The 16,971-nt window shown below is 36.1% G+C and overlaps 1 protein-coding gene across 2 annotated transcripts in view; it reads right to left on the bottom strand.

Annotated features, from left to right (window-relative positions):
• GABBR2 (gamma-aminobutyric acid type B receptor subunit 2) overlaps window positions 1-16,971 on the bottom strand; it is a 479,128-nt gene that overhangs the window by 155,444 nt on the left and 306,713 nt on the right. For both annotated transcript variants that reach the window (XM_032180769.1, XM_032180770.1), the window contains exons 9-11: window positions 5,338-5,418; window positions 2,638-2,788; window positions 2,013-2,145 (exon numbers count right to left, since the gene is read on the bottom strand). In XM_032180769.1, the coding sequence (XP_032036660.1) occupies window positions 2,013-2,145; window positions 2,638-2,788; window positions 5,338-5,418 (365 nt within the window). The remainder of the gene's footprint in view (window positions 1-2,012; window positions 2,146-2,637; window positions 2,789-5,337; window positions 5,419-16,971) is intronic.

Raw genomic sequence — 16,971 nt, 5'->3', positions numbered from 1 at the left:
TTCTTGTTCTCTGTGCCTAAAATGTAGCTATTCCAGCTGTACCCACATATTTTTGGTATCAATGGCTTTTATGATCACTCTCTATTGTAGCTGGTTCTTTTAAAGAGTAACAATCTCTCATAAAATGGAAATTTTAAACTAATTTGTAATATGTTTTAGAATGGATAATCCAAATCATGCATTACCAGGGAAACGAATGATAAGAGAGATTTGTGCCAGCCTGATCCTATAAGAACTGATATCTGTAAGTAGGCCTTATGAAACCAATAAGCTTGCTACCCATATGGAGAGATGGATGTTCGTTACATGGTGCCAAATGTACACTCTGTACCCAGCACTTAGTGGGAGTTTTTTTGGGGGAAAGAGGAGAGACAGAAGAGTTACTGAACAGAAAAGTGGGTTTGTCTCCCATATTTATGAACTCAACATTAATTTAGTGTTTCCTAGATACAGGGAAAGTGCTTAGGCAGGGTAGATGGTGGATATGGAAATATGATTTTTTAAAAAAAAGAAAACAAGAGAATTGCTCATTGAAAGCTATCAGCTATTCCACTGGAAAAATAATAATTGGAGGAGGGAATTTTTAAAAGAATTGTTCAATGAGCTGAAGGTTGGAAAAAAAAAAGTCCTGATAGGTTGCTTCTGGAGGTTTTCTTGCGTCTATGATGCTAACACTAACCACTGACAGAGCAGGGATTCATAAGATAAATCAGAAGTCATGTACAGGAAATCACAGTCAGAAATGCTTCCATACTGGACTGAAAACCAGGAAAGCCAAGCCTGTGTGAGGAGGGTTGTAGGCAGACTAGTCATACAGTGTCCTACAGCCTGTCAATAAGTCAGGAGGTTTGAATGTAAGCCCCTCATGGTTGCATCAGGACGTATAATTTGCACTTTCTGCCACAAGCTTTTTCTGCAAAGGATGGTGAGAAAAGAATGGGGATTGATATCAATAACTGGCTTCTTAATGTCACTTCTGGTCCATTGGAAACTGGTTCACACACAAAAAAAAGAAAGAATATTTGCTGGATAATGAATGCTGGTACCTATGCATTCACATAATTATATACTTAGCTTGGGAGAGGCGAACAGGATTTTCCTTTTGAAGTCTTTGAGGAACCTCTTTCTACTAGCTATATAGAGAATTTTTGTTCTAGTTCTAGAAGAATTGAATATTCTGTCCCTCTTCGTCCTTTGGCTGCTAAGGTATAGGTGTCTAAAACACAGGTGTCCTAAGGAAGCTAGGATTTTGCACAACAAATCCTGCATATTCACATGTACTATTATATCTTGTAGTGTGTCTTAACATGTACCGATGAACTCCAGTGTTTTGAAATGATATCACTGAATAAGTCATGATATTTCATTTCTATAACAGTTTTAGTCAGTATGGGGATTTCCACTGAAATACTGTGATTTAACTAAATTGTCTAGCTTTAGGCATGCAACTTTCAGACTTTGAATTTTTCTCTGTAAATAAAAACTTTCTTGCTAACTTCCAATATGCAATTTGATTTCAGAATTGCTTATTTTGGTTTAACTAGGATATATTCTATATGGATTTGGGCTTGTGTGAGTTTCTGCTTGGAAATAGCATTAGAAGCCTTTCAAGATTCAGTAAAAAAGACTAAGTAGAAAGGTCTGGGCAAGCAGCAGTCATGAAATATAAAATAATATGGAATGTATAAAGAAAATGTAGCTTCAAATATATTACTAGGTGTAATTCCACAAACACTGCATTTAATACATCTTCATATGTGTAATTTCTAAACAAGAAGATACATCAACAGTTTCACTCTGATGCAAAATCCTAATGCACCTGAAGTTTTCACTAATGATAATAAGGCTTTATGCACATTTCGGAATTTGGTCCCAGTAAATACCCCAGGAAAGAACTAAGAGAATCAGTTATTAAAAGGAATGAGACATCCAACTAGTGAACCTTTCTGTTTGTACATCTTGCAGAACTTTCTGCAAGACATTCTTAAACTAGAATATGTGGAATTACTTACTGTGCAAAGTGTCTCAAATGTCTTTTCGGAGACAAAGGATCCATCAAGACCAAAAAGAAAAATAGATGCATAAGAAAGCATCCCTCCAAGGATAATAAGGTTGTTCATGTAGGGACTGGACATCTTTATTAGTCTATGGACAAAAGGTGATAGAGCATTAAAGAAGAAAGATTACTGAGCAAAAGAGCAAATGCGAAGAGTTTTTTTGTAACCAGGCAAACTTATAAACCTTCTGTAGAACTCCATAAAATATATAAGCATACACACTGTTTTATAAAGTCTACCATTGTTTTAGGTTTTTGCATGTTTAGTAAAAAGGTCTCCTATTTTACTGATGGATTAATTAGCAAAGGCTAATGTCAATAGCACACACACACAGTCAAATGTTAAATCAAAAAAAAAAAACAAACAAACAAAAAAAACCTTTCCAAACAGTATAAAATAACTTATTCTAACAGTTTGTTTCATTTTGTATATATAATACATTAATTCTATCTGAATAGTTCTAAAATATCATCTTTCCACAGTTTAAATATTTTCTTTACATAAATATTAATAATACACTCTATGAAGTTGGCATTTAAATAGAAAACAAATTGAAATAGAAGTGACATGAATGTCTTACTTCTGATTTCTGTTTTTGATATTAAAAAAGAGGAAAGCACTGGCCATTATCATTCCTAAGATGGTGAGGGCTGAAAGGATGCTGTAGAGAGGCAGAGAGATCTTGCGTAGCTCCTCTTGTATAATTGTTTTGTCCTTTGGAGGCTCAAGTCCTAGAATTACAAGAAGAAAAAAAAAGGCTAAAGTACAGCCAAATGTAGAATTTGTGTAAGAAAATATGCCTCTCTTTACTACTATACCTAGAGTTAGCAACTGTAAACCACATCTGTAGCTGATGAAATTATTGACTTTGATAGACATATTTTGGTCACATTGATTGACAAGAAGGTTTGCATTTCTGGAGCAGATGAAAAAAAAATCATAACAAAATCCAAATGCAGAACCCCATAAAAAGTATACTATCTTCATTTTAAAATGTAAATAACACCAAAATGGCTGTGAAGTTTACCACAAGGTTACGCTTTTCTGAAACAGATGACAGAAACATGAGTAGAAAACAGAGAACATCATTTCTCAGCATATTTTCATTATCATCAGGGCAAATACAAATGGCCTACCTCACCTGTAACTAACTGAGAGAAAGCTAAAACTGACACTGTGGGGATCTGGAGCCTCATTGCTGCTTCTGCAGCCTCATTGGGGCAGAGGTTGATGGCCCCCAGGGGTTGACATGGGGGCCAGGACCATGGGCAGAGTGGGAGAACCCTGGGGGTAGACAGGGTTGTTAGTGCCCTCAGAGCCCTACAGAAGGGAGCAGTGTGGGAGAAAGAAGAGCCAGGTATAGGGACAGACCCACTCTTCAGTTCTCTGCAGGCATGGATTTGAATGTCTGAACTTAAAAAAAAAAGAAACAAACAACAAACAAACAAGTTTAAAGCCATATACCAGATTGACGGTCAGCTCCTGCTAATTAAAGGCTTCTAGGTTTAATGAGAATAATTACTTCCCGACAGCTAAAATGAAGCTCTTCATTCCCTACTTCACACACTCTACCTGCTTACTAAAATGTCCTGATACATGTAGGGAGAAATTTATCCACAGCAATTATGCTGAAACAATTCTGACAAGGGAAGATCCTTATGTTTTGGTCTTTACTTTCAACATTTCCAAACAAAAAATTCCTTTCACCTGGTGATCACACTAAAATGATCGGTCAAGGGACCATTCGCTGAACTGAAATTAGAAAAAAGTACCTCAGATTTTCCCTTTTTCCTCTTCCTACCTCAGAGCATGCATTTACAGGTTACTTATTTACATAACCCGTCAAGAAATTAGGCAACAAATAACAAACCAAAAATACAATAAAGCATGTGCCCGCATGAAAGGAGCTGATATTAAAAAAAAACAAAAACAAAACAAACAAACAAAAAAAACCCTCACCTGCTGCATCTACAATATACAGAGTATATTGATGATGCGTTCAACAACCAGTGATTCCATAAAATATATTTTCTTCTTTGTAGAATGACCACTCAATTTTGTTCCTTTTAATAATGTGAATAACTGTTCTCCTGTGTGTAATTTTATGCAACGGTTTAAACAGAATTATATTTACTATTCTTCATTTGAAATGCCTAATGTTACTATTTTTCATACTGCTTGACAGATGCAGCAGTTGTGTCCTCCACAGTGTATACACGACTACCTCCACAAAAAGCCACGGTGAGTACAATGGGAGGGTTCACTGCCACTCGTGTCAGACATCTTAAGATAGACATATGGCAGGCCATGGGGAAAGGAATGCCAAATGCAGCCAGGCCAAGAAGTAGGAGTCTATTCCTGCGAAAAGCCTGAACAGTTTTTTGCATCCTTTATTGTCCAAAAAGGCATGGAGATATGAATGATAACTGTCTCCTGCTACTTGATTCATCCTGAATATATTTTCTGGAAATTAATAGCATTGAATCAATACTCAACTGCATCATCAGTTCTGTTTTCCATCAAAAATAAGCAACTGGGTCCCAACCTTTGGCAACTGGGACAGATTCTGCACTCTTGATTTTCAAAGCCTCATTCTTCAGATATATGTGAGATGTGCATAAAGCCATGCTCTTTTGAGTCCATTAAAGGATACCAGAAGGAAACGTACAAAGCTCCAGCAAATGGACAAGCAGTCATGGGTTAGATCACTGCAGTGAAATTCCGGCCACGCCCATGCACACAGGCCCTGCTGTGGACCTTGGAAGCACTGCTGGAATGAACACTCTCTAGACTTGTTTCTCAAATGACATTTTAAAAAAATCTAGCCCTGCTATTTTTAAATCACATTTTCCAACTACCTAACAGACACCTCCCAAAGAAAAACAATAATTTCCCTCTCATCCACAAACACCACACACAAGCATCCTTCAGGTGAGTGGGTAATGGAGAAGAAATTAGAATATTATTGGTTGGTGGAGATGAAATAGAAGACATCTGTAGCTTGTTGAAATAAGAAAGAACATTGTGTACACATGTCAATATAAATTTATCCCAGTTATTGGAATGAAAAACAATTATACAATATCTAAATGTTACGAATTTCTGGTCAAAGTTCTCCTAATTTTCTTTTTAAGATTAGCTCAATTACATTTTTCTTTGTACAATTTCATACATTTTTGATATTAAAAATCCTAACAGGTCTCTAAACAGCATGCAGTGTTACAAACTGCATACAGCTACCCATGTAATTCCTGTACCTCTTTCCAGTTTCTCATCCTACCTTGGAACCTGATGCTGTTGTTGATTATTTCCAGTGTGTCAGCTACAGCATTATACTCTCCCACCTTCACTTCCTTTCTTTCTGCAGAGAAACAAACAAGAGTGATTGTTTATGGCAGTCCACATGTTCTCAATTATTTAACTGATTTTCCCTTCTTTTTGACAGTGTGTCAAGAGGAAAAGAAAATATGCTTGAAGTGCATGGATTATTAAAGCAGAATGCTAGACAGCTAACATAATTGAAAGAAATATTTCTGATTTTTTAAAGAAATGCAAAAGATTTTTAAGAACTCATTTACATAATCAGGAAATTGTTGTTACTGGGCACAGACATCTCCGGCTTAAAAATTACACACTTACTGGCTCATACTTACTTACTGGCTCAGTAAGACACTTTGTTGGGAGAACAGACATGGCTAAATCATGTGTTCCACTCCCATTTAAACAACTAGGACATCTTGCTTTAGTGAAGTATTTGCCAGGGGAGTCATAGTTGCAGGCTCCAGCCTGTGTGGAGTAGACTGGCTATTTAGTAGATATGCTGGGAATCTAATCTCTCACACTGACTGGGAATTAGCAACTCATCAGCACACTGACTGCAAAACATGCTGTGTTGTATAATTAAAGCTAACTTACACTTGAGCTAAAATATTTACATCTGCAGTTTTGGGATTATCATCATCTATATGACCTTCTTGTACAGAAACTTAGTATGTTCAGCTGCTGCCTTTGACACAGTAGCTGGAACTCTGTCACATATTAGTCCCAGCCTCCTGATGACATCTGGCACCAATTAATTTCTGCCTTATTTTTTTATTATTATTATTTTTTTAATTCATATTACTTAGAAGTGCAGGAACTTACTAAATTATAATTTTTATAGTAAAACTTTTAACTTTCGATGAGAGACAAAAAAAATCAACAACAACACAGACACATTGGCTACAGTGTCTTTGATGAGCTGGCTCAGCAGAGCCAAAAAAATTCATTTCAGGCCTCCGTTTCTGGGAATGCACAACCCAATTTGCATGTAAATTCTGAGCTCATGACCCTATTTGTGACACTGATTTGGGAAGCTGATGATCTTGAACTAGATGCCCAATTTGAAAAGACTGTATTTTACCCAACAGCTCCACATTAACCTTTCCTCCTTTCTCACTCAAAGCAATTGTGCACTGTTCAACTCTGCTGAATGGAGAAGCTAGCTCCATTTTAGTAAATTCTGCAGGCTGATTAATACTAAACTGAGAGCTTACAGCAGGCAAAAGTTTTCCTTACATAAACTACACTACTTATTGTTAAAAATCTTTATGCAGAATTGTACACTGTGCTGCAAATCTGGCAGAGAAACCTTGGCATTTGCTATATCCAGATCAAAAGTTAAAGTTTGCAGTTCTGTAAACTGATTCACTTTTTACATGAATATCATCTATTATGTGGTCCTAAGACAAATTTGACATAAAAGTGGTTTCCAGCAGCAGTTTCACCAGGCCCATCCACAAAATAAATAAATAAATAAATCTTCTTTTGCAATCAGCATTACATACTCTTAGGGAGTAAATAAAAGTTGGTGCTTCCTGGCACAAGGCATTTGTTATACCCAGATCAAAAGCTAAAGTCCCAAACAATAATATCTGCACAGTCATCAGCTAAATGCTAAAATTATCATTAAACACTGAACCATTTCACTGTCTTCTTTATTGGAAGCATGAGAATTTTAATCTGTAGATTTAAAACACACACACAAAAAAAATAGATTGAAGAGAGACAAACCCCAGAATGCTGATCTATATGCAATTTGCACCTCTGATGCCACATAACTCACAGAATCTACTTATACCAAATGGAAGGAGATGATGGGGAGGAGATACACACAATGCCATTCCTTTTCAATGTTTACAAATTCTTACACAGCTTCCTTCACAGATGAAAGCAACATTGAGGACATGCCTACAATGGTAATTGTAACGCAGTGTAACACACTTGAAATAGGCTCAAACTATCTAGTTCAGGTAGTAGGAGCTAGCCCTCACAGGAATGAGGCTCGGTGGAATATTTATTTGGAGAAGTGAACTTCAATGGTGGACTGAGACTTCCAAGATTTAGCAACCCAAGAAGGTGGAAAATATGCAACATGTTTAGTACCTGTGAAGCACATTGGTAGTGCCTGGTCCCTTACAAATGGAAAAGGACAGTTCCCAGAGACCCTGCCAGGTTTTACTAAAGTTAAGAAATGCCATGAAGATATTGATATCTTAAAGTACTTGCATTTGTGAAAAGTAGTCTATGAGGGAAATAAACCATATTATATTAGAGGGAAGGATATAGTTTCAATATCATAATACATGTATAGTTACATCAGTGTTGAGGGGGAAGACACAGTCTTTGTGCTCTTTTGTATCTCAAAAGACAACAGCTGCTGAGTTACCCATCCTCAAGCACAAGTGCTGACCAGTGAAAAAGTCACCTCCAAATAGCAATTAAAGGAAGCAGGGAGGCAGCAGCATGGCTCTCTGCTCTCTTGCATAAGACAACATAGCCGAGGGTGGATCTGCAAGCTCTCCTTTTCTATATGCCTCTCCCTCATGTTCCCTTTATAAATTCTGAATTATTCAAGTCAATATACTGATTGTTTAATGCAGTGCATATCTGTCAAAACCTCTGTGTTCAACTGGGCAGGATGAAGTTAAATTCCTTCAAATAAATACACCAACTTGTGCTTTTACAACAACAGTCAGAATACAATGTTGGCTTATTTCTTTAGTACTTTGATTATTTTTACCTTGATCTTTCCATAGTCACAATAGAGAGATTGTATTGAACACTCCATCCCCTGCCCCAGATTAAAATGGAAAGAAAAATATGAAGGAAAATATCTGTGTTTTGTGAGATAATATTTGTCGATACTGTAACAGTAGTAGTGTGATTTTAGAATTTGAATCTGCAGCTGTTCACAAGAACAGAAAACCAACAACTAACCAACCCAAAGAAAACTGTCCCAGAAATATGTCACTGAAAATTATGCTTAAAAGAATTATTAGTACCTAATCCTTGTTATTAAATAATAGTCAAAATTGATTAGTTTTATTACCAACATGAAAGTCTTCTGACAACAAAGAACTGAACTGCTCTTACAGGTGGATTAAGATGTTTTCCTTGGCATGTTTTATTATGGAATTTTATATCCCATTTTAGGCAACCATGGACAAATCAACACACTACTACTTAATTAATTGAGCCACATTACATAAAGATAATACAACAGATATTCAACTATATATCAGGTAATTACATGTTCTTGTTGAATAAAAGCAAATATAATTCTGCAATGGACATCAACTTAGTAAAATAATCTTATCAAAATGCACAAGAGTATCGTGATTGCTGGTACGACTGATACCCACTTACATTGAGAATTTCTAGATGGGACTATGTTTACTTTCAGTTCCTTCCACTTCATGTCATAATGTACATCTAAAGCATGTTGCAAGTATGTCAGTCTGACTGATAAGCTGCAAATAACACTAGTAGTGATGCAGTTAAGTCAATATGGAAATGCTTGCATCAATATAATCACCAGTATAATTTATGTCGATGACAATAAGGGCACTCTGAAATAAAGGAGCAGTTAAAAGGATATGTATATTGCTATGTGAATGAATTAATAAACTCCTACATGTCTAGTTGATTATACCAATGTAAAAACTTTGCTTAGCCCACCAGAAGAAAGATGGATTAACTAGCCCTAACATTACTGTGGTTCCCAAACTGCATGTTTGTAAAAGAAGATTAAGGACCTCAAAGTCTACCATCAGCTGACATTGCTTGTGCTTTCTTCTGTCACTGCAGCCTGTTATACAGTTAGAACCCCATACAAACTGCAAAGGCAAACATGTACAAGTGATGAATATTCACTTTCCAAAAAATAAAAATTATATTTTAAAGTAAATTTAATAAAGTTACTATGGAAACTTCTCCAGATAAACTAAGGGTCATTGAGGGTTCTCCTTTAAAGGCCACTTAAGCTTCTCAACTTAGAAAAGGCAGAAAAAATACTACTTACATCTGAAAAAGTACAAAATTCTAGGTCTTGGTTTGTTCTTTATCCCTTGATAAAGGGATCTTTATAAGGTGATGCCTCTATGTCTCCTCCTATAAAAGTTTTTCCAATTATTTTTTAAATAATTCCTCCTGCTTCTCCACTCAATAAATGGTTCCTGTACACATATGAAAACCTTCTTCTGACATCGTCTTGTTTAGCAGTCCCTTCTCCAATTCTTGCTCAGAAGAATTTTAGAAAATGCCCAAGCAACAGCCAACAGGCAAAACTGAGCATGGATCACAGACATCTGAAATGCTTAAAGATAGTTAGGGAGAGAATGATATTTGTGTACACTTAACATTTGGAATAATTTTCATTTTCAAATCAATTTTCAGTTTCAAATCAATTTTCTAGATAAGAATCAAAAATCATGCAACTATACAAATACCAAGAAGTACTCACAATTCTGCCTTACCTTTGTTTTAGTCATTTTGAAAACTCTTTAAAAAAATAACCATCTACGACAAAACCTGGACATGCTGCTTTAAATGCCTTTACATCAGTGAGTTAAACCAAGCGTTATGAAAGCTAATTTGCTTTAGAAGAAATACAGAAACATGTCATGTTGCGGATCCTGTAGAAACTATTAGCAAATTAATGTAATCTTAACTTTCATAATATATCCTTGTCAAACAAGATCAGGAAGTTTTTTAGTTATCCTTATCACATATATCCATATCACTTATCAGCAATAATAAATTGAAAGTTTCTAGTTAAAAAAAAATCATAAGGGAAGCTTATAAATAATGAATGAGCAAAGCCTTTTTCTTGAATTTCTATCTACTTGTAGGCAACTATTTCTTTGTTTGAAGACAGAGAAAGAATCACAGTTCAAATATGAAGGAAAATGTCAGGTCAGATAGAAGATTGTTCTCCAGTAGAAGTAATTTCAAAAGGAAGAATAAAGGAAGAAAATATATGTTACTTTTGTATATGTGGATTTAAATTACCACAGTTTTGCATTTGTAATTGGAGGTAAAAATTGGTTTTGCTAGAGAAAATATTGCCTTCATCATTTACTGCTGCATAACTATTTCCTACAATTGAAATTCCTGTCTGATTTTGTTTTGTTTTGATTGTTTGTTTTTGTTCTGAAATCCTGGATACCAGTTCATACAACATACAGGAAATCCTGAGTTATAAAAACAGTATAGCATGTATAGTATGTGCAAATTACTCTTCATTGATACTACTGAAGTCCTACCTTGCATTCATCCATAAAGCAAAACAGACAAAAAAAGGTTAAACTGGTCAAAGGCCAAAGTGTATATGTCAGCCTTAGAGTCAGGACAAAAGCTAAGTCTTAACCTTGGACTTACTTCACTACATTAGCAATGGTATTTAGCCAACAGGAAACAGTAAATATGTAAGCAAGCAAGCTCATAAAATGACATTAAGTACCCTGAACTCAACAAAAATTGAGTCCAGTTTTATAACCCATGAAGATTTTTCCATAAATAGTTCAACCATCTGCACTTTTAAAAGCTTATTAAAATTAAATTTACTGATTCTTTTTAAACATTTTTACCTTCCAGATTTTATGTTTCCAATTTTCTTGTTAGACTGACTTCTGTCTTTACTCAGAAATTTAGTACTATAGTTCATGTGTATTTAAATTTATCTTAGGTATTTAAATATTATGTATTGGACCTACATAATGAAATAATAATAATAATAATAATAATAAGTAATGACTTTGAGTTTAAAACAATTACTTCTTAAAACCTGAATTAGTAACACTATAGTCATAACTTTCATTCAGGACACTAGGAAAATAAACAAATATACAATAGTGAAGGCAGATTATTGATGAAGTAGAATGACATGTGAAGAACAAAATACAGAGTTTACACTGACTCTTCTAAAAAGGAATTGATGTTTCTTATGATGTTAAATAAAGTCCTTGATAGTTTGAAATGAGGCTGTATATGCAATCACAATTTTGTTTTAATACTTCTATCAATAAATCTTAACTGTGAATCATAACAACTGAAACATCTGTTAGTAATTTAAGTTACCTTTAACTCCATTAGGGAAGTTAAGAAACAAACCTATATTCAAAGAATAGGTATGGTACGATTCTATTTTAGGAAACATGTATGTAATAACTGCAACCCCTCAATCTAGTTAAGGATTTTTCTCCTTTCATGTGCGTTCTGTTTTATGAATTAATTAACTTTTCATAGTCTGTATAACTTTATCATTGTGAGGGTTTATTTACCAAAACGAATGATCTTTGAAGTCATACAATAAATAAAGGTTTTTACTAAAGGTAACGTGATTTTAAAATAAGAATAGGTCCCTATCAATATATATATTTAATTTACAATTGGAATTAACTTCTTCCTAGCAAAGTCCAACATCAGCATGCTTTTCCCGACTCACAGAATTTACAGTGGGAAATGTGTAAAACTACAGGCTTCTAGTAAAACTGCTGGCAGCCAGTCCTAGCACCACGAGAATTAAATTTTCTCAAGTATGAAATTGTAACACAACTTTATTAATTGTTGTGTGCCTTTAAGCACCTTTGCTCACATACGCTGGTCCATTTTCTACAGTGGGCGTGCCATGCAATCGAACTGTTGGCACGTGCAGGCTGGGGCTGGCTTCCCAGCACATCTCCCAGGAGGTCCCAGGGTTTGAAGACCCATCCAGACAGTGACAGGTCTGGATGAGGATACCACTGATCTGAAGAGAAGTCCCCGCTGGCAGCAGCCCAGGCCCCAGCAGCAGCTCCATCTGTCAGAGTCTCTCCAGGAGAGGGACACTGAAGCCAGGACTGCGTGGGAGGCTGGATGTGCCAGTGAGAGAGGCTGTGCCCACATTTTGTTGCCTCTTCAGCTCCATTTCTGAGTGCTGAAGCATCAGACATTGTGAAGCACAGTTCAAGATATAATGTGATACAGCACAAATTCAAAGATAAGAGACAGTAAACCAAATCAAGGCAGCATATCCATTTTGACAATCTATGAGACTTCCAAAGAGACCCAAGATGAAGCAGCAGTGTTTCTGGATCTCTCAATAGGGAATAAATACAATTATGCTCCCTTTGGTGCCCTGGAAAATGAGTCTGAGTATGCACAGCACGTGTGAAACAGAAAAGTGTAGAAAAAGGAAAATGTAGAAAAATCAAGATCTGAATCATTATCAAATGACCAGAGAATATTTTTATAGCTTTTTTATCTAAACCAAATGTCACTCATGAATTCATGTCAAATTCGCCAGGCAGTAGTGTTTATCTAGGGAAGAAAAAGTCTTTAGGAATAAAAAAACAAAAACAAACAAGCAAACAAAAAGGAATAGAGCTGCTGTCAGTCTCTTCCATCCTACCAGATCACAGTTTGCCTATAACTCAGAAATGCAAGCCATCCAAGAGAGTAGCCTAATCCAGGTTTACATAATTTGTATCTGCTGGCTCAGCATTTAAACCTTCCATAACAACTGACAGAGGAAGTGACTGGCCACCACCAGGGGATGGCCTGACAGGAAAGGCAGCCCCAAGGACCTCGAAGTCCCTGACTCCAGCCTAGATATTCACTCTGGTTAAAGCAGACAGATCTGGGAGACCTGTTCCTTCTCCTGTACATTTAATACTCTAGCATTTTATTAGATTTTGTCATGGATGCCTGAAAGAAGGGTTTCATCTCACTTACCTAAACATATTTCTTGTCAAACTGAAATTTTAATATCAATTCTATATGAAGTATTGCTTATTTCTTGTGGTTGAGAAGATGAATTAATAATAATAAGTACTCGTTTCTTAGAAAGCCTTAGATGGTTGTCTCTTTCCCCAGAGATGCTTTTCTCATCAGGCCAGTGATGCACAACACAACTGGTGACAGAAGCCCCAGCCTGCACAGATTCAGCTGTCGTGAACAACACAGCCAAATTTCTACCACTGTGTTTTCAATGGCTGCTCAAGCATACAGAAAAGTCCTCCTTTTGAGGGTCTGGTGTCCCTTCCTGATTTAGAGAATAACCAAACACACTAGCATAACGTGACCCAAACAGAAATGTCCCCTGCCATGGAAGAGATGCGTGCTTAGCTAGAGGATAGGGCAGAGCAGTGTCAGCTCTCCCACACATGCAACGAAGTGACCGAGTGCCTCGTAACAAGGTCGCTTTTCCCTTCACTTAACAAAGCATGCCTGCTTTCTGGTAATCTCAGACAAAGCAGGGAGGAAACAAAGGCTCTGTTATCCCGCATCACACATTTGGATGCATACCTCTGATTGTATGATTAAGGCATTCCCCCACCATCTGCCACTGTTGTGCTCCCCCTCCCGTGGGAGGGGAGGGCTCAGCACATGCTGAGCAACTTCACAGTAAGCTGTGTGTGATCTACTCCAGCTGAGAGGTCAGAACACGAGGTGCTCTGGCTTCTTTCCTACGCAATGCATCCTTAAAACTTTTTTTTTCTTTTTTTTTTCTTTCTTTTTTTTTTTTTTTTTTTTTCACAGAGTAAAGAGCACATTATTTAGAGGTTGGAGTTGCACAGTTATCGTGCCTGAGATGGGAGGAGAGCAGCAGCTGGTGTGCATATTATGACTGTTGGATATCAGCAACTCTCTGTGTCCTTGAATATCTACTTGCCCTTAGTCCAGGTGGCCTGTGAAAATGCTGTAGCACATAAAGAGTTTTCTTAACGTCATCTTCGACATCCAGGGTCAAACTGAAAGGCAGGATTCCCACTACCCATGTCCAAAGATTCAAAATAAGATAGCTGAGGCAGTGTTGAACACATTTATACAAAGCTGTGAAATCTATGCTATTTTATGTCTTGTACTTTATATGGTAGGTGCCAGTATTCTGTTTGTCTGTTTTTTTCCACTGTATGAGAAAAGCAGTTTTGACGCAGCAAGGCTGGTTTATTTGGAAATAAACTTATTTGGAAAGAGCAAGGGAAGCTTTTCAGATAATAAATAAATAAAATAAAATAAAATAAAATAAAATAAAATAAAATAAAATAAAATAAAATAAAATAAAATAAAATAAAATATTAAAGCAACCAAGATCCCACTTGTATAATAACTTGCATCTCCAAGTGACCCCTTGCCGAGATATAGGGACAACTATAAAGGCATGCAAACAGTGATATGTCTTAAGAGTACTCCTTCAGCTTCCAGTGGTTAAATTAATGAAAGCCATCAGCAAAAGACCCATCAAATTCCATAAACACCAAGCCTTTCAACCTCTAGTTCTCCCATGACAAACAGCTCCCCATGTAGAAGCTTGTCTCTAGGCTTAGAGCCAAATGGGGTCACAAGTTGTATTTCCCCTCCCTTAGGGAGCAATGCTCTCCTTAGGGGATAGGCTACATCTACACTGCTACACTTAGGGGTAGCTCCCTAGGAAGTGAGGAAAATGTTACACAAACCCAGGACACCCATCAAACCCAAGAATTGTGTGAAACATAGGGTGAGAAAAGTGTGTTCAGGAGTGCTACTTTGAATGCTTTTACAAGCAGATGTGGCTGCTGAGAAAATCCTCATCAAGTTGTGTGTTTCATACCTGTCTTTTTGATCCTTAAAATGCTAACTGAGATGTTTTGAGAAGTCTGAGGGATCCACCAGGTATAGAGTTGTGAGAACATAAGGACATGTGAGAACATAAGGACATCCTCAAGCCTGGGATATTGGTCTGAAGAATTAAGGTAATGAGGTTGTGTAGCCTCATGCACCAAAAGCTGGAAGACATGAAATCTCCATGTGAAATATTGGCAGCTATTAAAAATGACCATATACTACTCAGTTCTCATATGCTTTAAGAGATGGATCCAGGAACTGGATCCAGGCACAAGAGACAGGTGATCTATAAAAGAAATGGTGGGTTTGAAAAAACTGCATTTGAAATGTTCTGTGTACAGCCCGGTGCAATAGTTCCCTACAGTGATATTTCTCACTTTATAAATTTTCATTTGACACCCATTTTTGGATGTAAGCATGTGTGATTTTTATGTCAAGATGAGGCTAAAACAGTTCTGAAAAGTAAGATGTTAGCAACAGCCAAATCAAAATTAACTCACTCAGATACATCTTTTTTTCATGTTAGGGCTGTTCGGCTTCCTCCAGTTACAACTTAGCAACTGGAGGAAGTAATTTAGGAATTTAGCAATCCATTCTAGTCTTGAATTTCAAAATTTATCACTGTTATTGTTTTTATTTTTCTTTTTAAATTCTAATGGTGCTAAAACTTACACGAGGAAAGAGGATAGTATTTGCAAAAGACAGCTCATTCAGAAAATGATGTTGTTTTGGCTACATATATATTTTAAATGTATAAGATGATTTTGTATTCAAGAGGGGTGAAACATACTCCAGCAGGAAATTGTTAAAAGTCAGAGTTTCAGAGAAAGTAACTCCATTTTCCTTCTATTTCAGTGTACCTCCACTTGTTTTAACCTCTGTTTCTAGAAACTTCTTTTTATTACTAATCCACTAAACAAAACAGAAAGGAGGAAAATGAGCCAACAGTAATCTCCTCTCAGTACTAATTTGGAACAATATATATATTTTACTAAGAACAGAAGGAAGTGGTTTAGAAGAGTGATTAGGTTATAAAGAGTTTTGAAGTGATAGTCCCTGATTTTATCTTTAATGATTGCTTCAACATTTTCCTAAAATGGTAAGCCTCATTTCTATGCTGTTTAATTTCAAATTCTGACTTACTTTTTCCTTTTACTTCTTCTGGAGTTTGAATAACTACAGAAAATAGGCCTGTATTAAGAGAAAATTCTCCCATGGAAAACTACAGATATTAGATTATAATTACTCTAAAAAATAAAGGATTAAATAATTAATATAGAGCAGTTACATAATGCACCTGACAGCTCTGGAATGAAGTTGCTTGGCAAAGCACAGAGAGATCACATGGGTATTTATACATAAGCATAACTTTAATTTTGTTCATAAAATTAAGTATACTCATGGAAGAGTTTCCAGAATCAGGGTTGATATTATAGGTACTGAGTAAAAACAATTTGACAAAACATGCATAGTTTGAAAGAATTTATTCTGCCCAGAAAATTGATAGCATAAAGCAATGATGATTTTATTTTGAACATTAGCTTGTTACAAGAGGACAGGATTTATGCCTGTAGGAATGACATATAATGTAAGGGAAAAATCCTTGAAAAGCTGATTAAAACTAGAAAAGCAGAAGTAGGCATTTTTCTCACTTATCACTGTATTGCAGTATGACAGTGAAGAACAGCAGAGACTTTGCAATCACACGGGCATAAAAGACTACATTAAATAGTAAAAAACCCTGTAGATGCACAAAACCGAGTAACACATAAAACTGGTATACAAAAGTAATATTATCAGTCTTTCATTACACCTAGAAGCAAAACCTGAAAATTTCTAGTATTTCAAAACTGAGGTATATATGTGTCCCTGTTTTATCGCATTATCTTTTGCATTTTTTTCTGAGATAATATTAAAGATGTAGATGTACATGTATGATGGGTAAAGAGAGATGAGTTTTGTTTGGAGTATGAGAGCAAGACAAATTTTGGAAATGGCAAATAGTTCC

Source organism: Aythya fuligula, chromosome 2 (assembly GCF_009819795.1).
Source record: "Aythya fuligula isolate bAytFul2 chromosome 2, bAytFul2.pri, whole genome shotgun sequence".
Classification (NCBI taxonomy): domain Eukaryota; kingdom Metazoa; phylum Chordata; class Aves; order Anseriformes; family Anatidae; genus Aythya; species Aythya fuligula.
Note: the sequence above shows the minus strand (reverse complement) of the source record. Positions and strands in the feature narration are given on the sequence as shown.